Here is a 27,333-nt window from a genome sequence, read left to right as displayed (position 1 = left end):
GTGTTTTTTTGTGGTTTATTTATAATCATTGTGACAAAAATACAAAATATAACAAAATATTGAACAAATTACGATATGAAACAACACACTTTAAACAGAAATTACATGTATCTTGAGTTGTGTACAATGAAAGAGTCTGTCTAATTACTTATATGAAGGACTTAGACAGAATAGATTTACAACTGCCTATGTATCTTGTACTAAATGTCTTGCAAATGATCAATGAAGGCGAGATTTCAAGAGGTATCATAATTACGATATCTCTTCAGTAAAGGTGATCATGTTAACTTTGCATAATCTTTGCAAATGCTTATTGGTATTTTTGAAAGTCACCATTGTTTATTTTACAAATAATCAAGGCCTTAGCATTGTTATCACCTGATTTGCTGTGGTTCAGAGTTCAAATGGGCAGGAAATTGAACCACAACAGCATTAGCCCGTCTTTAACGACTGGATCATGGTAAATCAAACGATAAACAACAAGAATGCTTTCTGCATTTTCAGTCTAACATTCTCATTTTAAAACACAGAAAAAGGTATGCTGAACAATATAAATACTAGTAGTAATAGTGGTCTTCATGTCGCTATTTGACAATATAACGTTCTCTTATTGCTCTGTGTCTCAACAGTTGTTTATCGCAGAATATACAATGCTTGACTTCCATCTTTGTTTAAATGACAGACAAACTGAGTCATGTTAGACTGGTGAATCAGGGGTGGTATAGTACGTCATCAACAGGTGCGCGCAACACTTCCCGATGCGGCTTTTTTGTGTCAAAACATCTCGATTCGGTGAGTAAACTTGCGATTATTATATTGATAACTAATAGATTCGGAAATGACATAAAGTCGAAAGTACCCGCACATGCGTCTAGTTTATCATTTACGTTTGCATTTTTCAAGAAAGCCTTCCGTTTAAGAGAACATTAGTGCACAATGCACTTCGTGGAAACACTTCCCTATTCACTACACCATATTATGTTGCATAACAAGAGTTAACATGCATTTCTGATAAATCCAAGCATTGACAGGTGTTCTTTTATAGTAAACAGATGTCAGTGATACCTTGATTAGTCATTGGAATCTAAACTTTCCGAAAAATCAGTAAACTAAAATTTCGCCTTCCCGGTTCACCAGCTGAATTGATGTCCTTCCCGGCTCACCAATTTCCAGCATGACTAACATCGGACTGGTGCTCATGCAAATGTGATCAGGCTTGCCTGGAAGTTCTGTTATTGTTAGAGTGCTTGCACTAGATGGTCCGTAAACTTCATTTGAGCATTTGAAGATTATATTGAAAGAACGAGGCATATCTTGAACATATGTTGTATACTACAGACGTGCATATGTATGATATAATTATGTTCTATCATGTCCTTATATTTGTTATTTTAGGTACATGAAAGATGAAAAAAGGAAACAAAACTTCTAGTCTGCATCAACGGAATTGTCAATATATGTTTAAAAGGATTGCTGAGTAATCGGCATGCAAGACATAATTGACGTATTATATTTTCCAAAAGCTGTACGACATAATATTTTAGAGAACACCCTCTAACGGAATTACCCCAGGCAAGGATTTCAACGCTCAACTAGGTCTCCGTACCAAACTTTGTCACGACTATGTCGGTTGCTGTTTGAAGGTATGGATATGAATAATTTAATTTAATTTCAATAATGTTACAGTAGATAAACCTTAATAAGGGGTATAGTTAGATAGGCACTTCGACACATAATAATAAATAAAAAGTATTTTGGAATCCATTAGTTAACTTGTTACTCTAATTATTTTTTTCATGATAACTATATATGGCGTGTTATCGAAAATAGTCGAGTATGATGGCTTTGATTCCGAACTTGAGTTCAAGGCAAGACTCAATGAGACAAATAAGAATATGCATTGATAATATGCTAAGTAAAGCAAAATTATATAGTTAAATTATTATCATGTGCCGTTTTTTAAAGGAACAACCTTTTAATATATTTTTAAAGGTATAAAGTCGCACCAACGCAGTTTAGTTTTTAATGATATGCTACTATTTAATTTTGTTTAACGTTTCAGGGCCACGTGATCATCACAGCTGCTCAGGAAAAATGAGAAATTACTGTATCGCGCCAACGAAATGTTCTTATTAAGGAGTTTTAGATGTGCGCAGGGAAAGACCAAGAGTGACTGCAACCGAATTATAATTACCACATAGTGGAATGGGACATCGATTGAATCTACAATAGAAAGCGGTTCAGGATTTAACATTTGACTAATGTTCAGATTTTGCTTGCAAATCTTAGTGCACCCAATTACATGTTAAAACTATAAGTGAGCTTGAACAGTGGTAGAACAATTTTACTTGCAATGTAAATTATTTTGCTTTTCTTAAACTGTTTAGTTGTTGAAAATGTTGTTGTATAAAATATTATTTAAAATAAGAAATTTTACTGATTTTTTTATTTAAACCCTTACACCGTGGAAGCCGTTGTGACATAAACATACGCACATACACTTTCAAGAAATAGCAACATCTTTCTTTTTATCAGCTAATGTTATATATTTACACAAATCAACGAAAGTAGATTTATTACTTGATTGTAGCAATTCTAAATTTTATACACACTTATACGAGTACAAGGATAACGTTTCATTAACTTTGGACGTAATTCTTTATAACTCAACATTTAAAAAAATGAAATTCACCTTAAGTTTCATTAAGATCGCATATCTGACAAATTCTTTCCACATTGTATGCTTTAATTTTCTTCGATCAAGAAGTAGTGTACATCTCTATGTCATATATTCTCAACAACTGGAAATATTCAGACACGACAGAAAGACATGAAGTGGAGATGCACTGCCTAAACTTCAAAATCAACAAAAATCAGAATGTAATAACTCTTGACACCAGAAATTTCATTAAAATACACAAAAATTGATAAAGTGGCAATGTAGTAAAATCTGTAAACGTTTATTGACCGAAACATGGAGATAACAAGAATATTTACATTGTTGTGTTTTACCCGTTATGAGCATTAGTGTCGACTACATTTCAAACAAAGTTTCATGCGAAGTCACACAAAATCACATTAAATTTCGTCTACAAAAGCTGTTCATGGCTAAATATTGTACGGTAGTGGTCACACGTAACAGTGAGCTGTTTTAAACGGTGTCTGCACATATTGCCAGTGAGTGAACCTCAAACAACGACTAGTTTTGTGGTCTTCATTTCTGACTTTTTCACAAACATCCACAACAAGCGGGTATTGTTCTTTCTACAGTTCTGATGTTTTGACGTGTCATTTTATTCCCGAGAAATGCATGAATTACTATATGCAGTTTATGTTCATCTGTCTACGGATATCATACTGCTGAACCCCAAGTGTTTAGCTTCATAATTTAATTCTGATATTAAACAGAATATCTCAGGTGTTGCTGTTATGACCTGAAAAAGAAAGAGTAAATCTGTCATAATATAGCCCTTGAGAGTAAATTAAGCACAATTTTACTAACATAAACGTTCATTGCTAAATACTAGTTTTGCTGGTATGGCAACCAAAGTACCATGCGTCAAAATAAATTGAAAGGCTACATAATTAAGTCAAACATGATGCCACACGGGCGGTGAGCCGGGAAGTGCATCGTTTTACCTGGTGAACCGGGAAGGCGAAATTTTATATTACTGATTTCTTTGAAACTATAGATTCCAATAATTAATTAAGGTATCACTGACCTCTGTTTGTCATAAAAGAACACCCGTCAAGGCATTTAGACATTAGAAATGCATGAAAACTCTTTTTATGAGATATAATATGGTGTGGTGAATGGGGAAGTGTTTCCATGAAGTGCATTGTGCTCGAATGTTCTCTTAAACGTAAGACTTTCTTGCAAAATGCAAACGTCAGTGATAAACTAGAGACACATGCGGGTACTTTAGACTATATGTCATTTCCAAATCTATTCGTTACCAATGAAATAATCGCAAGTTTACTCACCGAATCGAGGTGTTTTGACATAAAAAAGCCGCATCGGGAAGTGTTGCGCGCACCTGTTGATGACGTACTATACCACCCCTGTGAATGTACAGTTGGGAATTATTTCTCTGTATGTCGATGGGTTTAGCTTCATTTTTTTAATAATAGCTTAATGCAATTGAGCAAAAACCATGTCTGGCATGACAATGTTGTAATAAATAAAAAATTTCATCTAAAGAATGACCTTTAAATCTTAGTTTTACAACCTGTGACCCATGTTTCACCAGGAAGTATATACTAGAGTGAATCTAGCTTTATTCACAAGTAAACTTAAACATACCATAACAAGACTGGAATGATGGATTTCGTTGTAACAATCAAAATTAAATAATGCACCAATTACATGCTAACAACTGAGTAGGTTTCACACAGATAGTATTCACTGACAAAACATGGCACGAAACTAAAATAAAACATCATATAGGCAGAACTACAATTTCACATCAAATATATTCATTACTAAAATAACTTGCAATCTTTGGAGTTTCACTAAAAAAATGCTGAATTTAGAAGACAGAAGGGCATTTCAACTTTAAATGGTGGAGAAAGAACCAAGGTGTACAAACTATTACTGACATGTGGTATTCAGGAACAATATAGAACATGATGCTTTAAACATATGTAATGAAATAAACTTATATATTAAGATGCGTTGTAACATACCCATGGCTCTGAAAAAGATACAAATCATTATTTTTCTAAAATAAAGGGAATGATACAAAACCTGATTTTTCAAAAATATCCATGAATGATATAGAACATGACTTTTCAAAAGCAATTGAAATAAGATACAAATATGATTTTTTCAAAAATATTTTATATGAATATTAAACCTTTTTTTTCAAATAATTATATTCAGAACAAAAATATATATAACATTTTTTTCCTAAATATATTCAATTAAAATATGGAACTTGATTATCATGTTCCAAAAAAAAAAATACACATGTTTTCTTCCAAACATATTGAGAAAAAATATTAAACATGACTTTTTCAAACATATTTTCTAAAAAAAGAAAGAAAAATGATTTTTCAATCACATTCAGAAAAAGTATAAAGCATAATTTTCAATTACAGAAAAGCCTTTTTTTGCATGAAGGAAAGGCATCTTACACACAGTGCTTACATTTTGTCAGATCTGAAAAATGTAATAAAATCTATAAAATCTGTCACTATGCTCACCATGTTCAACTTGTAACTGATGCAGCGTAACAATTTCTCCAACCAAGACTGCGGCATCTTAACTTTTATGAGAAACTTTGCGGAATTCCATTTATTTGCTAATTTACATGGAAATACACAAAATGTAATGTGACACTAGCACAAAATCCCCTGCTAATTTTAACTTGTAATAATAGAAGACAAAATCCTGCCTTTCATTTTTCAATAACAAACTGTAAATTAGAAAAGTATAAATATGTAAAAAATGAAATTTGGGGGTAATTTTTTTGCCTATAAGAAAAAACAAACTTATAAACAGATTTTGTTCAGGTATGTTGAACAGCCGTAGATTCCATAAATGCAAGTCTGGTGCACTCATGCAGATGTACCTCTTCTCACACAGAAAAAAATTAATTCGATTCACAAAAATGACTAGACTTATATTTTCATCATGTTTTCCCACCTCCATCCTTCCCCTTAGCTTTAACTTTAGTCTTTTTACTTCCATCTCTTTTCTTATCACTTTCAGAATCATTCCCTTCACTAAGACTATCTTTGTTATTTTTTGTTTTATCTTCGTTTTCTTTTGTCTCACTATCATCCTTTTCTTCTTCTCTTGTTTCACTTTCTTTCTTTCTGCTAAATAATTTTTTCAGTTTCTGCAATGGGTTATCTATTTTTTTGTTTGGATCCATCACAACAAATCTTCGCGTTGTAAGGTTGTGCAGGGAACCAAATGCTATGGCAACCACGGTGCAGGCCAAGCAGATTACGTTGTATGGCATACTGAAGTCTGGAGTTGGTAACGATACAAGTAGGCTCTCTGTATGAATCCTCAAGAAAAACTGACTTGATTCATCCTTCAAACTAAAATATAAGAAGGTAAAAGTTTGACTGTTAAAATGGTTCTTTGTATTTTTTTCTTACTAAAGTAGTAATCTGACAACAGTTTTCTAACATTAAAAATAAAAATGATGTCAATCAGAGTTATCTCCCTTTCTCCTAGATTTCATTTGAATAACCAAGAAGGAAACTAGACTTCCTGGCAGTGAAAAATATTAATGGGAGTTAATCAAGCTGCCTAAATGTCTTTCACACAGGATTTTACTCCTTTCCATAATACTGCATTAAAATATCTGTATATCACTTCAGTAAAAACCACTTTTTTTATCATTAACATAATCTTCACATAATAATCAGCATTATTATCATAACTATTTGTGGGTAGCAGCTAAAACCGCAATCGTAAGTCAATATGTATCATATTACATTTTAAGCCTAGTTAAAGATAATTTAACAAAAAACGCGGCAATGCCACGAAACCAGGTTTTCAACACTTTTCATAAGAATAAAAAAGTATACTGAATCACAGTGCACCACTTTAAAGCACAACCCTAACCCTAACCCTAACCTAACCTAACCCTAACCCTATTTTTAGTAACAATGACCTTGACCTTGATCCCAGAAACCCCAAAATCAATCCTAAGCTACAACTTTATATAAGTTTTCTATACACCAAGTTTCATCATGACAGCTCATTCCTAAGTTAAGTTATTGACCGGAAACCCTTTTTCTGTTTTAAGTAACAGTGACCTTGACCTTGACCCCAGAAACCCCAAAATCAATCCCAGCCTTTGTCTTGATATAAGCTACATACATACCAAGTTTTATTCAAATATCTTTACCGAAACAAAAGTTATTGACCGGAAACACCAGTTTGACACCGCCGCCCGCCCGCCCGACCAACGACATACCCCAATCTAATAACTCAGGTTTTCGTTGAAAACCTGGTTAAAAAAATATATTATCAGTTATACCTCTCTCTGAATGTTGAGGCATTTTGAGGGACTGCTGTATACTGTTGTCCAGATGGTAATACTGTTGATATAACAGCAGAGTTTACATAGAACCCGTGGTTGGCATCTGGAGGGTACTCTGTCCACTTGAGAAAAGCTCGCTCAAACTCCATAGTGATCTTGGTCACAGACAGTGGACGTAGTCGAAATACCAGTTCAAGTTGGGAAGGTCGACTTCTGTCTTTCCCAGGGATGAAGTGAGTCTTATCTGTAAGAAATATATTTTTTAACCCAAACTTCAACAATACTGAAAATGAAACTGATTGCTTTGATTAAACGCCTATTTCTATACTATGACATATTCAATGGTGATGTACATTTAATTTAACAAGCCTTAAAAATATAAATGATGAAAATTAAAAACTCACAAAAATTTAAGAACTAACATCTGCTGTTATTGCATTTAAAACAATTATCAAAAAATTTAGAACAATGCCATAAAGTCTCTAAAATACAGTGTCTTAAGATTTGGTTTGAATGTATCAAGTGATCACTTTTGCGTAATGCTAACAGCAGTTCATTCCATATTTTTGGACCAACAATACAGAAACTTCTATCAATGAATGTTTTGCGCTTGTTGTATGGAACAACATAACGCCATTCAGAATTTTCTGACGATCCCAAACCTTGTCTACTAGGAACATACCCTGTAAGCAGTTCTGTTAAATACACAGATGCTCTGCCATTGTGACTGCTACCACAGAAACATTAATTTCTTAGTCATGAAATTTCAAGATCTTGCCCAAAAAGGTCTTTTGTGGGGTTATGCACTTGTGAATTCAAATTTAGTAATTAAATAAATGGAAATTATATTTGTTTGTTAGGATTTAATTTTGTGGTTTGATGCAACCAGGTAGTACAGGAAAATTTCTCCCATAGAGACACAAATATTAATGACTTCATATTACTTTTCTATACAGCCACTTTCTTTCATTCAAAATCAAGTTATCTTGAAATAAAATGTGAATTTAAATGTTTTGTTCTTACAATTTCAAGATACTGCAGAATAATTGTAATAACATTACTTACAAGGCTTTGTCTGTATTTTATATGCCTCTATGCGTATTGAGCTGAAGTACACACGTAGATACCACGGTATAGTCTCCATGTAGATCACAGTGAGGTTGGTGTCTAGGCTGTTGTGTAAGATAGTTGTTATACCACCCTTCTCTAGACCATAACCTATAAATAGTTCAACTAAATTTTATACATTTCCTTTCTGTAAGAAGGATGAAAATTCTTTATGTAAGAATGTTCAAGTTTTTCAGAAAATCAACATGCCAGTATAAAACTTTTTACATGAACAAATGCTAACTCAGCTTCAGTTTGCAATAAAAGCTACGGAAGGAATTCTAGTGGTTAGGGTGTCAGCCACTCAACTCGGAGGTTGTGGGTTTAGGCCCTATTGCATGACGACAATGTCTTCTCATGGCATATACTGTTTTTTCTGGGAAGCGGAAAGTGATTCAAATAAGCTTAAAGCTTTAATTAAGCTTTCATCAAGCTTTCATCAAGCTTTCATCAAAATTGAGCTAAAATAAATTAGCATAAATTATCATAAACCAAACAAAAACCACTAGCCAGCACAGTCAAAACTACATTTGTGGTTTATTGTTATCAGTGTTTTATTACCTCTTTTCTGAACATAAGATATAACCTGCGATTTTCGCTCGAGCTTCAATTTCTGCATCGCTCAAATTGTCTACATTCTTCATGCAAATGATGGTGAACTGAACTGCTGTGAGATCACTGAAACCCATGGGTATGAGATTTCCTGGTTTTGGCAGAAATGGTTATTTCATGCGGATAGGAATATGTGGATTTCAAATTTTGCACACAAAATGAATGGGAATTTTACTAGTTCATTTGGATTTAATGTCACTGACTGATTGTTTTAATTTAAATTAAACCCTTAAATCCAAGGAAATTAATTCTGCATGAATATTTATGAATTCACAGTATTAATCATTGCTACAAACAAGTCTCATAAGAGATATATCAAATCAAGTTTGTGTAATAATATTCCAGATACTGGAATTCTATTCATGCAAATAAAGGGATGCTTTTCTGATACTACAGATAACTTTTTATTTTTTATTTTTAACAAGCGACTGCACTAGCGTGTTTTAAAATCCCGCCATGTGAAGCACTCTTGCCAGTTCAAGTTCTTTGACCTCTTGAGTGTGTATATTTGAGCCGTGTCATGAGAAAACCAACATAATGGGTTTGCAACCAGCACGGATCCAGACCAGCCTGTGCATCTGCGCAGTCTGGTCAGGATCCATGCTGTTCGCTAACAGTTTCTCCAATTCCAGTAGGCTTTAAAAGCGAACAGCATGGATCCTGACCAAACTGCGCGGATGCGCAGGCTGGTCTGGATCCATGCTGGTCGCAAACGCACTATGTTGGTATATGGCGTGGCTCACTTTATGAATTTTATTAGAACTAGAGTTTAACCCGAGACATGAAGTGCTTTGACAGCTAAATGAACCAAGTAACTTCCAATAACTAATGGACATCCTGATTATAAAATGTCTTCCATTAATGGCATATAAACATATCGGTACAACCTGTATTCAGTACAAACCTGTCACAAATCTCTGTGCATACAGTGGTGGAGGAATTATCTCCCCATATTTCACTTTAGCATTATAAGATCCCTGCAGGTTAAAGATCTTTCCTTTTGCTGCATGTTTCTTCACATCATACACATTGTACATTCGCTTTTCCCCACCTCTCTTGATGTTAACAACCTCATCTGGTTCTGGGCTCAACAGCATCTGGAAATAAGACATGGGAACCAGCTGACTGCGAAAACTGGATACAAATATCACCGTCACACAAAAAATACAGTGAAGCATTATATTCTGATTTTTGTTTAAGAATTAATATATCTTGTACAAAGACTTTGTTGTGGAATAAAAAAAAACATTGCTTTGAGTTCAGATGTGAAGGAATTATACAAGAAATGCTGCGCAGTAGTAAGTATCTGAATGACAAGCAATTTTAGTGAAGAGAAAATCACTGTCTGAGATAAAAACGTTTCTATTCTGACATGGTATCAACGATTATTATCTACATCCTTGATGCATTTGCCTGTTTCTGTGTGGTTTCCTTTGTCCAGCATGCAACAATGGCATCTGACACTTTGACAATGTGACATACAAGTATGAACAGTGATTTTGTTGCATAATAATACAACAATTTTAATATTCTTTGTTTTATACTGACTTGTTCTTTGCAAGTGACTAACAAATTCACCACATGCACCACACCGCTAGACCAGACTCTCGATTCGAAGTGTCATTTTCATACTTATTCATTTCAGACGAATTGTGAAGAAAGCTTTAAGCTATAGTATAGAAGTCTATTCACTAACATTTTCTAACAGGAAAGAAACTACAGCAAAACACTGCTTACTGTGTGTAAGGACTAACAAGAGCAATTCTGTGGTCTCAAATTTTTATATACTTTGTTCCGTTTGATCACTCAAAACCCTGACAATTCAACATTTTTCTTATCCCCTTCAGCATTTGAACAATCAGTGTTTTACTGTAGACTGCTTGTATGAAAAGTGTTTGCTATCTTATGTGTCTTTTACAGAGGTGATACTGTACAGGTGTAAATGTACAGATAAAATTAGATCTATATGCCCTTCCTCCCCAAATCACAAACTTGTCACTGCAAATAAACAATTTACAAGCATATTTATAGCTTACCTGTTTGTGTAATGTAGTATCGACATAGACTTTGCTAAAGCTAGACATGGGACAGGCTTCGTGTATACTCCGACCAAACATTGACTTTATGCTCCAGTCTACAAAGAAAAGATACAAAAACCATTTCCATGATCTTATGTTCTCCCAAATTTTCACACATATTAACAGTCATTTTCTTTTTCAATGGAGAAACTCATTTTTCTTAAAAAAAAAAAGATGTCACTAGCAATTATTTAAATGTTAGTACTAATAACGAACTTCCCCCAAAGTAAAGTACATAGTCTTTCAAGGTTAGTGTCTTTGTCTGTCATCAAATGGCACAGACATGATTCTTGCACCAAACACCTATGCTTCATGTCGAACATTTATATGACATTCTGTAAATTGCTGACATCCCTTGAATCATTTAAATGTAAGGTGCTGTCTCTTTTCCAGCAGCATTAACTTGTTCTCCACAACTAAGTGGAAAGTTCCCCACATCAAACAGCAGTGGATAACAAATGACTTGAAAGGTATTGTCTCCTTTCCAGCACCAACTTATTCTCAGCAAGTGAACAACAACTTCCACACATGAAAGACAAAACAGAGGTAATCAGATTGTTTGAACAGATTTAGAAAAAACTTTTGCAGAAAGTCTTTTGTTTTTTCCAGTTTATTTCATATCTCTTCAACATTTCTGAAACTAAGTCAAATATTTTCATAACATTTACACAAGATATATCTTGGTTGGGCAACCAGCTTTGCAAAATAAAAAACAAACTGCTAATTGATATTTATCATTGGTCAAAGTATAGTGGTATCTTCTCTCCCAAAGTTTCAAGAGAATCCATGGCATGTTCAAAATCAAATTGACCACCTTTAACTTAAATAAATGAATTAGTTTCAGGTGTGTACTTAGACCAGGAAAAGCTAGGAAATTGTGATTAAAACTTACTCTGATATCCACTGAGAGAGCCTCTATTTGATGATGATGGGTTGAATACAACTGTAAGGGTCTGTTTTAATTCAATACCTGCTAGTTTACAGTCTCTATCCTAAAAAAAATATCACAGTGAAGGCGTAGCAGTATATCATCAAAGCCAGCACAAAAATATTTGGCAAACAAACAACATCTTTACCAACATTCATCCATTACATGTTCTACCGAGCTGTCAATCTGACTAAAGTACATATCCTATTACGCTACGCATAGGATCTGAGAACGACCTATTCATAGCCTCGTTCTGACAACCCTTTCGCTAGCCAACCAGGGCTTAGCTTACAACATTTTGCAAATCTACCTGTAGCCTTGACTTTTGATATTTACAATTCTTATGTCGTAATGTGTCAGATAGCCGGTTAGCTCAGTCGGTAGCCCGCTTGCTTTGTAAGCGAGGGGTCGCGGGTTCGAATCCTGGAATGAACGCACATTTTCTTACTCTTTGACGTTTAGAACAAGTCGTCTGATTGGTTAAAATAAAAACAGTATACTGGAATATCCCAAAACACAGAAAATATTGGCAAGGCGTTTCAATCTTCGTTTAGAAATCAGTACTTAAGTCAGATTGACCGAGCTGTATACTTAAAATATTCTCCAAAAGTTGTCCCCCTTTAAAGTAAACAATTGTTGAAAACTAAGTTGCATCTTGATATGTGAAATTTAAGCACTGGGACATTGCTGCAAATGCATCAAAACAAAGATATGTAACAGTTCTTTAAAATGGTGAGGCTTTAAAGGTGTTGAACTGTCTGAAAGTGTGGCACCTTTATGCAGTCCTTTTCCTGAATTCAATGTATATATTAGTAAACTGACAATTGTTTTTAGAGCAATAATACTAATGTTTTATATGCTGTTCAATTTTCATGTAAAACAACAATTTCTTTTTACCCCTAGGTCTGCTGCTTTGATACAGGAAAAAACAAGAAGCTGTGTTCAATAAACGCTTGATGCCCCCAGTGGCATCCTTATCGATAGATTTTGCACCTAAGTCCAAAACGAGGTCAAGGTCAAACTGAGGTCAGGTGATGTTTTAAGATGAGGAATGGTCACAGTTTACATCTGTATTAGTATCAATTCATTCTTGTAAGGGGTATTGATGCTAGACAAAACAGTCCCATTTGGTTAACCAAGAGATGGCCCATATAAAGCAACCTAAGTCCAAAATATGGTAAAAGTCAAGGATAAAACTTAGGTCAGATGATGTCTGAAGATGAGGAATGGTCACAGGTTACATCTGCATAAGTATCAAGTCATTCTAGTAAGTGGTACTGATGCTAGATGAAATGGTCCCATTTGGTTAACTTCGTACGGACGGACGAACAGACAGGACAATCACTATATTCCTCCCACATCAGTAGATGCTGGGGGCATAAAAATGTGATCATGACCTTTGACCTCATAAGTGTGACCTTGACCTTGGTCCTAGTGGCCAGGCTGGTGCACTCTGCATGAAGTCTTGATGATGTCAACAACCTAAGCTAGTTATATGAAAATCATCAAGTTGTATGTAAAATAAGCAGATATAAAAGAAAGCTACTTAACCTTTGACCTCCTCGTGTAATCTTGAACTTGGACCGAGTGACATGCTTTGAGCATGATCCTTGTCATATTATGATAGTAAACATTTATGTGTAAATATTTGGAAATCAACTAAAGTTAGTTGACCTTTTATGTAGTGACCCAAGTTGTGTTATCTGCATACCGTCTTGATAATGCTTGTTTTGTGAAAATTCTTCAAGGGCTTATAACATGTGGTACAAACATGAGGTTTAGGTTTTTGACCTTTGACCTCTGTGACTTGGTCATGGATGATTCTCATCCTATTACCGCTGTGAACATGTCAATGTAGTTATTTGAAAACATATTAGCAAGTCTGAAATAAAACTATTTATAGTGTGACCTTCCAGCATGACTTTCACCCTAGACCTAGTGGCCTGGGTTGTGCATTCTGGTAACTGACTTGATCAGGTTAACTGTTGATGCTAGTTTTATGAAAATCTCCAAAGCTGTTGGAAAGTTATGGAACAGCTATGAAGCTACTGACCTCCAAGTGTGACCTTGACCTTGGATGTAGTGACCTGTGTCATATTTACTATCATCTTATTATCATAGTGAACTCTTTTGTGTAGTTATTTGAATATTGGATATATGTCTCTGAAAAGGAATTACTGGTATAGACGGATGGACTGGCAGATATATGTGACCCAAATAAGGTCCTACAAACTTTTTATCTGGGAGTACAATTAAAGTTTGTAACTCCACTTGGGATGTAGTATTCTTTTACAGAAGAAGTATCCAACCACTTTATGATGGTCATACACTCTAAGTGCCCGAGATACTGACTGGAGGACATCAGATTCTGGCATCTTCCTCTATTGTAACAGGTGATAGCTTAAGTCATGTCAGTGTGACCTTAATTGAGACAAAACAAAGTAACAAACAGACATACCTGGCAAACAGGTCTGACATGAAGGCCGAGAGAATGAAAGCTGGCATCATACAGCTTCATAGCATTAAACAAACCTGCTAGTCCAGCCTGAAAACAAAGCAATACATCAAATATAAAATACTTTACTTTTAGGGATTTAAATTTAAGAAACAGGGAAAAGTAAACCTTCTGTAATCTTTTTCCAGGTCAAAAATTTTTTTTATAGTAAATTAATCACTTTTAAGATCACCTAACTTCCAAGAAAATTCATCCAATAAAATATGTTCCAAAGTGATAATTTTTTTACTTTGTTTTTTGCCTCTACCAAACTGTACTTGTATGAAATCTCAATTTCTCTATTAACATACAAGGTCATTTATTTTTTGTATTTACCTGTGACTCGCAGGGAAGCAGTTTTTCCCAGGGCGTGAGATTCTCAGTACAGACAATTTCTTTAGGAAGAGCTGAGTACCGCATGAATCTTGAGTCAAAACTGTAGTACTCTGACGCCAGACCCATTGGTCTGAAACTCCAGCGTGGTATAACAGTTGCCTTGGAGTCCATAAAGTTCAGTGAGGCACAGAACAGGCCTGACAAGGCATTCACCAACTCGGCCCATACTTGGTCAATGCTGAATAATGAAAATAAAATAATTAAGCCATATGATATATATTTCAAAGAATTAGTTCAGAGTAAAATATACAAAGCACTACCAAATCATATTGATATTTGATTTCTTAAATGTTCTACAGAAATACATGTGTAATATTAGAAATAATCTAATATGTAAAAACAAATTTCTCATGTCTGTTGACTAATATCTCGTTTCTTTATCAAACTGTAAACACATGAATGATTTTACTGCTTCCATACAGAGACTAAGAAAATATTTAAAAATCTAGAAAGATCCAGGTGTGTAGCACTAAGTGTAGTTCATGTCGTTCCTGGATCATTCTATACATAGAGGATGATGTCACTACTTTGCACGCGCATGGGTTATCGCAAAATAACCATTGACTGATTTTCTCCTATGTGTATATAGGTTATTTGCTGGTCGTGTTAGAATTTCTGTTTAATAACATACAATGATAAGATCACCAAGTGGTACTATATATAAGTGTGTTTTCAAGTTTGGACAGTCTTCATTAATACTAGTAGCTATGCAACTTCAGTATCAACAGAATGAAGGATTATACCTGAACAACAACACAGCCCTCAGAATGCTCTTATTGAACAAATGGAATCTTGTAAGTTACAGAATACATCAAGGAGCTATTCATGATATAATTGGGGCTGTGGCAGGATCAAGCCCATGAAGGTTATTAAAACCATATCCTTTCCACAATGTAATAGGACAGATTAATTACCCAGGGAGAAGACTTGTGAGTAACTATAATTATGTAAGTCTCAACTCTTTGTCAGAACTTTGCTAAATATGTTGACTACTGTGTTAACTTCTTGGTTTATTTTTGGAGTTGTGTAACATAGCACTGATTAATATTCTGTTCTGTGCAATATTGCGTACTAGAGGTTTCCACACTATTTCAAGCCTGTGAGACTGTGAGAAATTAGAATGGTTGTGTGTCAGCAACTTTAAAGCTTAAAATTCATGTTATTTGGGGAAAGAAATAGCTCTGTGGTGAAGAGAAATAAACATTCCTATGAAAAGTAAAGTTTTGGGAAAAAATGCACGATTTGAAATTTTCTGTGGGGAAAATTCCTGTAAAAGTGTAAATGGCCTGCAATAGATGGGGAGATGTGTAATTTCTACATAACTCACCAGCCTAAAATTAACAAAAATAAAACTAACCTTCCATAATTGGGCTGAAACCAGACCCACAGTTCCACACCAGGAGGGGTGTCTTCTGGAGGGTAACCCCAATGCTCATGTTTCCACAGCCCCTGTGTCTGTGACAGGTGAAGTTCCTGAACCTTGTATCTACTCAATACATCTCCTAAAGCCTTAGGGAACAATCTGTAGTGTTGGACTGAAACAAAAATATCAGTGTAAAAAGGTCAGTAACTTTTACTCAATCCTTTTCTATCATGTTTAAGAATTGTACAAACATTTCAAATGTCTTTAAAACTGTCTCCCCATGCAACAGTCCTACCATGTGCAGTAGTCCTAGTATAATAGATACTGTCATTTGATTTTTATCTCCTATTCATAGTTTTGAGAAAAACATTACAAAAGTATGTCAATTTGGTTGATCTGTTATAAAGACGGCCGACGAACTGACGATCACAAAAGCTCATCTCCTTGTCACTATGTGACAGGTGAGCTAAAAAATAATCTTTACTTGATTTCATGTTGAATTTTAATACACACAAAGCTAATATATGTAAAAAAGCTGCCAGACAATTAAATGTCATGAAAAGAATTGGTAGAAATATAAACAAACTTGGCAGATTGACAATGTATTACTCCTTCATTATGTCAAACCTGAACTACTGCCAACTAACATGGCATTTTACAGGAGAGACCAATACAAAGAAAATTGAAATCAAAGGCCTGAATGGCCTGAGTCGGCTAATGATTGATGTACTGACAGTATAGTCTACCAGTTTCAGTTTGTTTTTAGTTTTTTTCTTAAAATTTCATAACACAGCTCGATATTTACCCAAAATATTATATCCGGATACGATTACACTTTTCTCCATTTTCAACAATATATTTTACAAATTGTGATGAAACGAAGACATTTAGCAGCAATTGGCAGTATCTGACATTGAAGTTTACGGTTAAATTACCTCTTATTTAAATCTTTTCATAAAAAAGTTGTTTCATTTTGTGAAAGCAGCCAAACATAGACGATCTACTTTTGATTTCAAAAACTACAAGAAAATACAATTTAATGTTTCGCCGATTTGTTTATTTCTCGAAAAATAAGAATTAAAATCATTTTTAATATCAGTAGTAACTAAACAAACCAGTAAGAGCTTCTTCTTCCGATAATTTATCCGTTTACTGACTGCAAAATTCAACCCACGCAAAGTTTATAGAAATCATACGATGCGTGTTTACGTTCAATGTGGGAGAATTAAGGCTGATCGGCTATGTTACCTAACGCATCCAGACGATTCAGATTTTGTTTTTAAAAAAGCATTGTGTGCGTTTCTGTAATTTTATATACGTTTTTATATGCTTAGAAATTATTAGACATGCGTATTTGCATTATTTCTATACGTAATTTACGCTAATACGCATCTTATCTGGAACTGTGGAACTATTTTTTGTCTTTCGCTGGATGTTACCCAAGCTTTGTAAGCCTGCGCAATTCTTAAAATGCACATTTATGCTTAATGAGTTACATTCGAGTATTGCACAATTACAAGTCATAAATATGACAGATTACATCGTATATTGGTCATAGCAAAGGGAATTGACACAACTTAACTTCATTCATGCAGTGAACTGTTTGAAGTTTGAGAAATCTAATGGAACTACATCCCTTCACTGTGTTATTTGGTCCATTTAGAGAATCATTGGATAGCAAGGACTCGTCAAAAGGCTTTCAGCCTTTAGCCGACTCAAAAATACAGGAAAGAGCGTTACGCTTTATCTATGATGATCATGAAAGTTCTTATCATACTTTTCTTCAGCGTTCTATGAGAAGTATTGCTCTAGAAGCTTTCAAAATTTTTAATAAACAGGGACCTAGTTACATGTATCTGCATGATCTTATGTCTTTTAGAAATTCTAAGTATGATTTTAGGTATGCAAACTGTGTGTATCTTCCTCAACCTAGAACTAAATGGTATGGCAGAAACTCTTTCCACTACTCGGCAGCCAAGATGTGGAACTCGCTACCGGACTCATTCAGACAGTGTTCATCATAGAGCCAGTTCAGATGCCTGATCGAAGTTGGAATGGACCAGCGTGTCATTGCTCTGCATGCGCCGGGTAGGGGGACCTGCACCTTGGCTGGTGAATAGAATCATGGTTCAATATTTTATGCTTGATAGTTGTTACCCCTGTATTCTGCAGCTTCTTTTATTTATGCATGTTCCTTTGTTTGTGTTGTGAGGAAACTGCTGATCAGTTCCTACCAAATCTGATTTGGGGAGATAATTGTTCTTTTACACTTTTTTTAATGGTCGCACTCTTGTGCTCCTTTTGCCTCTCAGGATCTTATCTCTTTTTTTATGGTAGGTTTCAGACCTAGATCAAGATCAGCAGCTTTCACACAGCTTTTAATTTTTGCTTTTAATGTTGCTTAGCTGTTATGCTCTTAGAACCCAGTTCTTTCATTAGATAGATAATTGTGATATCGTAACATATTTTTGTGTATATGTATGTTGATATTATTATAGTAACTATTAATTTCATATTCCTACCTATTATCTAACCTTTTAATTGTCTTACATGCTACGTAATATGTTGATGCAATGCCTGGCAATATCTGGTAAACGCTCCCTGGGGGCATTTTTGTTTTTACATCTGATCTGGGTTATTTAGACGCTTGAAAATAAAAAAAAAAGTATCAAATGGGCTGAGAAGGCGCGAAAATATTTTCGTCAATCATCGTATGCTTCCCTCATATATGTTCCGTAACAGTCCAAAGATTGGCTGGTTCGATATTATCTTGATTCACTGTTCATTGATTATAATTTTACGAATCAGTTCGGCATTTTTAATGTCATAAGTTTATCAAAATAAAAGCACATTCACGAGACGCACGAAAAGATTGTGACTAAAATTTTCAAACGTTTGTATGTAATATCCATATATGGTAGTAAAATTTGAAACACACTGGAAAGGGGTTCAGTTCGGGAAATTTACCTTGTAATAATCGTAAACATTTAATGAATACTAACACGTGCTTTATGGTTTTATAATATACAACGATGGAATGAATTCTGTATCGCATGTAGCCTGAAAAATGGGACATTATTATGTTTATGATTTTTTACATTTACGGAATGAACGTTATTGATTAAAAAAGGAATCTGCCCCGGGTGATTTCCCTACCTGTACTTCACCATATAAGGAATCTTTCCGGGAGAATTACCTTATGATATGAAACATGTGTTCATTTCGTATGCTTCAGAAAATGGGGCTTGGTAATCTTTTGGGGGAAGTATCTTAATGATTTTTAACTAAATGAACGCGTATTTCATATTATGTATTTTTCTCCTGTAAGATTGTACAAGTACGTTCATTCCGTAAAAAATTATGAACAGAATAAAAAAATACTTCATATATTATACATTTCACTAGCAGTGGATTATTCCTTCTACGGTGAAGTTCAGGTAGGCAAATTACGATATTTACGATTTAAGAAAGTTGGTTGTATTCATGTTCCCTTTATGAACCTCTCAGTAACTAGCATTCATCATTCTCTTTCTCAACCCATTAGGTACTTTTTTTTATTTTCAAGCGTCTAAATAACCCAGATCAGATCTAAAAACAAAAATGCCCCCAGGTTTGCAAGTCGGCTTTAAAAGCTCTTCAGAGCTTGTGTTTTTCTGTGTACTGTACCAGTGTTATTATCCAGACTTTTATAAATAAATATTACTTGACTTGAATGTTTCTACTTTCACTGTATCTTTTCTGTATTGTGAAACAGGCCGTTGATATCCTAGAGTACACAGTAACAACGCACCTATGAATGCTCAAAGCCATAAAAACATTTCATAAATTTTATTGAAATTTTACACTTGTTTTCTAATATTTCATGCATCTTTCATCATTCTGATATATTTATACGATTAACTTTTTGTCAATGTTTTCTAAAACAGCTTTTTGAAATATGCAGGTAAACAAACATGGCCGAAACGAGAGTACAATGAATCGACGCACTTGATGGTTTATTTTCACTCCTCCTGTAACCAGTACATTGAAAATTGTGAAAAAGCGGGTAACTTTCCTCAATGCACTTTAGTAGAGATATTTGGGTAAATATCAATGTATACGTATATTAACATATAGAGAGAATGGAATTATAAAGTTGTTTAGCATGTTTAGGAGATATATATTTTCGTAAACAAAAATAAAAAAATTGATTATCTTTAATCCTAATTCATTTAACCCAGATCGATTTTTTTTTCATTTAAAGAGTTTTGCAGTATACTTGCTTAATTTATACAATGCCTGTCAATAATAAACTGAAATATAACTGTTTTTGGTTTTGCTAATCGTGTTCAATCTAAGAGACGCTTTTTGTCACGTGCTTCAAAACGTCAAGTATTTACTGTAACAAGTACACCTTGCTAAACTGTGGATTTCTAATCGCAATCATGACCTTGTCGCTTGGATGCGCCGTGACCCGATAAAAATTGAACAGCGGGAACCAGCAGCAGAATTATTCAAAAATAATCAGACTAAATTGCAAATATGCTTACGCTTGAAAAAGTCAAAGAAATGGTAATAAGAGAAACACATATATTATTAACATTCTTACGCAAACGCAACAAAATTATAAGATTGCAATCGGCACCGGGCTTTATTTTAGCATGATTGACAGGTGCGAGTCGCGCACTGACAAATTCAAATGCAATAATGTAACGGAAATTTCCGATATTTGAATAAGAGGTCAAAACAAATATGGCGTCAAAACATTGCTGTGTCAAAATAATGTATGACTACACAGAGCTCCAGATAAGCTTTTGGTGCAATTGGGTATTTACCCAACACTTTTTGTCTGAATTGGGTATTGGAAATTTGAATTGGGTAAAAATAATATCATTACCCAGCCTTTTCAGAAGTAATTGGGTATTTGCTAAAACCAATTACATATTTTACCAATCTCGCACTAACAATTCTCGATATCGACATTATGGATAAAATCCAGTTTTCCGGTATTAACCGCCAATAAACGCCCGTTCCCGGTTTTATGGTGAGGGGGGTATCGGCCATTATGCTACATGGCAGTAGTGTTTAGATTATCCTTTTTCCAAGTTTTAAACAAAGAAAATGAATAAAAAAAGTATTGCAAATTATCATTAAACATTATTTGCTTAATTAAGATGTAGCAAAAATACCCTCAAAGTTTACTTTATTTTTGAAATTTTATCTTTTATTCTACGCTGCCGCTTCCATGGCTCGATACCGAAGGTGTGAAATTATTCGCATTTTTCAAGGCAACCAGATTATTTTTGCAAAAAAAAATGTTGCCGAGGTCGTAGAATAGTATTTCCATTGTGAGAAAGTAAGAAATTTCCTAAATCCTTATCTTCTGGCAAAAATAATCGCTAATATTGTACACAGTCTTAATATTGGTTAATGTCGTCAGCCCCACTAACCCTATTTATGGAAATACCGGAAAACTGGATTTATCCTTAATGTCGATATGGTCAATTGAGTATTTTTTGCTTACAGTATACATGGTACATTTGTATTATATCATTAAACAGGATTGACTAAGTACCTAAGTACTTTAATGGCGCCCTTCAGTGTTTAATACAAAAATGTATTTAAAATTGTAATGAATGTTTGCCATACTGTTGTTTTCTTTTTCACTTTTAATGCAGTCGGAGATCAGTTCATCCACAATATCCCGAACGATGTGGTCTCCGCAATATGCATTCTCCCAAAAGATGTCATCCAGTTTTGGTGACACTACATCGTCACAAACAGATAACTGTCATTGTTGAACAGCAAAATATCCCACTAATTTGTTTGTTTGTGCTGCAACAATGTTTTTTCTCCTCTTTTACATTTTATTGGCGTAAAATTGTTTACAAAGCGTCCAAATAACACCAATCAGCAGACTGAATGGTCCTGTGATTTTTCCGATAAATTGCAACCTGTTCTGCGGTAACGTTTAACCAGTCAGTCAAATCTAGCGTTAAAGTCTCGTACCCGTTCTAGTAATAAGGAAAATGCGATACGCAAGCGATTTTGGGTATTAGGAATTTGACTTGCCTTTCAGTACGCACACTGTATGAATTCAATTGGGTTTTCTGCAATTTTAATTGCGTAAATAAGCAAATATGCAGCTTATCTGGGGCTCTGACTACATGACTATATGATATCCCCACGACTTACGTTTTTGACGGACATACGTTTTCGACAATGTCGGTATTTCCGGTTAATTTGCATATCCCGCGCATGTCAAGTGGTGATGATGTGGTATTTTGGTAGAATAAACAAAGTTCTACACGTGTCCACATTTTATAACTTAATCAAATAAAAATGGAAAGTAAAATGATAAATAAATATCAACATACCGTTTTATACATCTTTTATTTAATCCCAAAAATGGTACTTCAGTGACACTCTCATTTAATCACTTAGAAGCATGAAAATAGTTTAGATGTTCGTCTGCAGACACGGCCATCTTTGTTGTTATTGGTCGTGTCATGCTTTTAAAAAACCTATACCATACAGTAAAAATATCACGATCTGATTTAGATGACTCCCTTGCAGAATAGACTAAGAACGTTAAAGCCATTCTTTAAGATGTACTTACATTGCAAATGCTAATTGTTAACAATTCAGGCAGAAATTTATAAAAAAAAAATCCCATCTACATTGTTAAATGGGTGTTACTTAATAAATGTTATGGTTGGGTGGAAAGATCTATATGAGTAACACGAAGCAGAGATGATTTATGCAAGGTGCTCGAAGTTTAACAATTAATAATATTTAATAAATGCAAATTTGAATAGGACTTACCAATAACTCACTGCAAATATATTAAATACCGTTGAATACAGTTAAAACATTGATAAAATGCATAACAATAACTGTTTCTCGTTATAGGTGATGCTTTGTACTAAATTCAATGTACAGTATAGATTTTTAGCGTGACTGGCGGGAACCATCGAATACGTAAGTCGTAAAGTGCGCGCAGGTGCTTTCAACCAACTTCCGTTTTTATCCGAATTGAATTTGCAAAAATCAGATTTCCGGATAATAACCACATACAAAGTGAAGGTCTTGTATTGTTTTGTCGCTTGACAAGTAGGCAATTTAATTATTCTCCTTTCCTATTTTTGGCAATCGTATGATTCCTTGCGTCGTCGAAAACCGATGTCACCGGGATACGCATATCGCCAGACTAATGTATCATGATACAGTGAATTTCGATATATCGTTACACCCTTAAAGGAGCCGTACCCATGTGTTAAAATATGTGATATTTTCTTGCAAGTAACAGACTCTGGTTAACATATAAATATCCATTTGCCTGACAAATTACGATTTTAGGCCAAACTCACATGTTTCATCATCTGAAATTGAAGAATTCCAGACAGTTGTGAACTGAAAATGATTCAGAACATTCCCTTTTTCCATAGACTTTATGTAAAGCTCTTCATAAAAGGCATCCTCGCTTCTTACACCTGCTAAAATCGCATACAAAATAAAGGTAAATACAAATGCCGGCTTTCCCATTTTTGTTGTTGTTGTTGTCGCTCTAAGGGAGGCGACTGTACCTTCGACGGAAGGCTAATATAATTACGGATAATTATAGTGTCGTCTTAATCAATGCATGAAAGTATTTAATATTGATGTTCAAAATGTATGTTCAAAGAGGTATTGCACTTCATCAAATAAACAAATACCTAAAATAATGGGTTAACAACACATTATATTTTAGGTGATTAAATTACATTCACTGTAGCTCGACAATGAACGTGTAATTAAGTTATCACGCTGTTTCGAAAACATCCTATTATTTAAACTACTAAATGGGGTTGTCACATCGGGCCTCATTTAGGGGGCAATATTAGAGGTAAGCTTTATTTAGTAAACATGGCAAATAAACACGAGGTATCCAGTAACATACTTGCCTGGTCTTATAATCCCCTGCGCTTTCCGTCATTCCGGAGCTACACATACAGTATATCACGGAACTGGTTTGGAATATTTAGATAAAACTTTACATACATGTTCACCGGTCCACTATATGGAAATGCGGCAAGTCAATTTCCGTCAGATTAGAATTATGACCCTTAGTAGTTTCTAGTGTCAACTATATATGTACTATAAATATTGTAATTTTTGCTTCATGATTTGTGACATATTTGACCAAGAACTATGAAACTTGATGGGTATTACTGTGCATACTTTAAACAGAAATAGAAGTGTACACTCAGCAAAATTCCTAATCGGTCTGTTTATATTGTTTTACTATTTTGCAAAGAGCTATAAAAATAATTAATATATTTTATACTTCTTTGTATTTTGTAAACAATGCATGTATTCACACGAAATCTCACATACAGACATTTAAAATAGGTACTGCAGCTAATTATTAATTTATTTTTGGCGACTCATGGCCAAAGTAACCACATTAGGCGTTTTGACCAATATTCTATATTTTGCACGTGCAGGGCATAGATATGTATAACAGTAGGAGTCCCTTTTGAACTGTGAAATCAGTTAAATAAACATCACTTTAACTCTGCAGGGGATTGTCTTTGATGTGTCCCCTATACAAAGGAATTAATGAAACTTTAAAGAACAATAAACCAAAGCATATTTTTAATTGGGTAAAATTTACTTATAGTGAAAAAATTATTTCTAACCAATAAAATTTAGAGGTTGGAATTGTATGATAAATAATGTACATTTTTCATTCTTTATATATATATTCTTTTTTATATTTTTTTCATTCCAGTACATATTACATTTAAAGAAAATTAGTAGTAAAGTAATTGTTTGTGCGAAGTCAATCTAACCTCATTTGACCTTTTGACCCTCGGTCCGAACTGACCAATGCCGGACAATTTAAAATCCACAGGTTTTAAACCCAATTAAAAGTTTTAAATACATATGATATAGATGAGTTTACAGAATAAAATATATTGTTTGAAAGAAAAAAAATTTACTGATAATATAATCCTCATTATGTTACAACAAAAAACGGGAGAAAAATGATAAAAGCTACCTGTTCATCTTGTGGAAAGATGAAATCAAAGTTTGTTAAAAATACAGGAGGTAATTTAGATATTCACAAAGCAATGTTACCTTTATTACCTAAGAAAGGTTTAACACTTCCAGGATATAATTATTTTGGGCCAGGAAACCCCTAGATAATGGACCCCCTGTCAATGAAATGGATGCAGTATGTATGGACCATGATTTTTGCTATGACAGCGATGTAAAAAAGGGTACATGTGATAAGCAAATGCTTTCAAATTTAAATAAAACTAAACCAAAAACATTTGGAGAAAAGATTGCAAAACATTTAGTTGTGAAACCTATAATTTAAAACGAAATACACACTTGGATTGGGACAAAAACAAAAGTCAAAAACGGGGAAAAGGGGTAGAGTATACCCCCCGGGAAACACATGGGGCGATGAATTAGCAGAAGAATTACACAAACCAATTAAAAGGAAATTTTGGAAACGAAGAGTGATAGTTAATGATATTGATGATACTTGGTCAGCTGATTTAGTTGACATGCAAGCTTTTTCAAAATATAATAAAGGAGTAAAAGTACTTGTTAACTGTTATTGATATATTTAGTAAATATGGGTTGGGTTATTCCATTAAAGAAAAAAACAGGAGAATCTGTTACTGAAGCATTTGAAAAAATAAACTTTAGAAGGACGATAACCAGTAAATTTATGGGTAGATGAAAGGAAAAGAATTTTATAATAAAAAAGTTTGAATCATTTTTGAATAAAATAAAATAAATGTACCAAACATTTAATGAAGGAAAGGCTGAAGTTATTGAAAGATTTAAAAGAAAGTTGAAAAAGAAAATGTGGAAATATTATACAGCAATAATACTTATACATATTTTAATAAATTGCAGGATAGGTGATCAAATAAAACAAAACAAAACAAAATCTAGAATAAAAATAACACCAACCGAAGCTAGTAAAAAACTAAATAAAGGTACCTGTTTTACTTTATATTTATAAGTGATTTAAGATACCAAAGAGCAAAGCAAAATTTAAATTGGTTATCGAGTTCGTTTTAAGCAAACTAAAAAACATTTTGAAAAAGGATATACACCAAACTGGACAGAGAAATATATATAATTTAAAAAATTAATAATACAAATCCCAAACAAACACAATAAAGATTTAAATGATGAAAAATAAATCAAGGATCATTTTCTGAACAAGAACTATAACCAACTACACAAGAAGTTTTATAAGAATAGAAAAAGTTAATCTAGACGAAATTATAAGAAAAACCGAGCATTAGTAAAATGGAAGGGTTATAGCGAAAAATTTAATAGTTTGGTAACCTTATAGCGATCTATGAACAAATTTAATTTAGAAATAAAAAGTTTAATCTATATACATGAGTCAATAAAAACTAATTTTCTAATAATAATGGAATAGAAACAATAGAACAAATAAATATTCCACTTAACAAAACTAGCTGCTGCTTACAGAAAAAGTTATAATTTTGTGGGAGAGTGTAAATACCAGGATTATATATTACAGTCAGTAAATTTGGTAGTACAGCTGTCATTCGTACTTGTACCAGCTATTCCTATAATTGTAGCAGTTTTGCGGCGCTGTTCCATCATAATTACCATATTTACTAACAGACTAAAACTTGACGACAAGAAATATATTTTTAAAATCACCTCATCATAAAATAAACAACAACATATAACTCAAGAGCACGGATAGTAAAAAGTAAATAAAGAAAGAATCCAAATAAAGTTATTCCAGGATATTTTTACAATACTATTAGAAATGCAGAAAGAAAAAAATTAATTCAACACCTCTTGAAATGCAAATGAAAGGAATTATAAACATAACGGATATAAAAAGTCAAAAAGAAGAAAACTGTAATTAAAGATTATTAAAGATTATTTTTCTATAAGCCATTTTATATACATGGAAAAATTATATTCAGTTAGAAGGTCAATAAGCATCCAGGAAAAAGTACGTATTTTAGATAAATATTAAAGAATATAATCCTAATTTTAATATAATTCCAGAACCAATTCACGAATGGCAAAAAGTTATAACCCAAGCGGAATTCAACTAACCTTTTTGAACTTGCTGCTCAAGAACTTCCAAATATTTGTAATTCCTTAACAGCTAACAACATTAAACAGTCATATAAAAATGCTAATCTTCCTGCTAAACAGTTTGATGGAGTTTCTGTCCTTGAACGTTGATAATATAACTAACAGACACGATATTATCAAAAACACATCACGACAACGGTGTTAATAACATGACCCCGAGTGGCAGTAATACAATCAATTCTTAACTGAACAAATTATAAAACCATACTGGA

At 33.7% G+C, this 27,333-nt stretch overlaps 1 protein-coding gene across 1 annotated transcript; it reads right to left on the bottom strand.

Moving 5' to 3' along the window:
- Position 1: 1 nt before the first annotated feature.
- LOC123548439 (GPI transamidase component PIG-T-like) lies at positions 2-23,540 on the bottom strand. Its single transcript, XM_045335704.2, has 10 exons — positions 23,332-23,540; positions 15,977-16,154; positions 14,560-14,797; positions 14,188-14,274; positions 11,694-11,793; positions 10,760-10,857; positions 9,628-9,820; positions 8,070-8,222; positions 7,002-7,248; positions 2-6,051 (listed from the first exon to the last, which is right to left on the bottom strand). The coding sequence occupies exons 1-10, from the start codon at positions 23,504-23,506 to the stop codon at positions 5,634-5,636; spliced, it is 1,887 nt and encodes a 628-aa protein (XP_045191639.2). The 5' UTR covers positions 23,507-23,540; the 3' UTR covers positions 2-5,633.
- Positions 23,541-27,333: the final 3,793 nt, after the last annotated feature.

The sequence above is a fragment of the Mercenaria mercenaria genome, chromosome 6, assembly GCF_021730395.1.
Source record: "Mercenaria mercenaria strain notata chromosome 6, MADL_Memer_1, whole genome shotgun sequence".
Lineage (NCBI taxonomy): Eukaryota > Metazoa > Mollusca > Bivalvia > Venerida > Veneridae > Mercenaria > Mercenaria mercenaria.
This window is presented reverse-complemented; position numbering and strand designations above follow the sequence as displayed.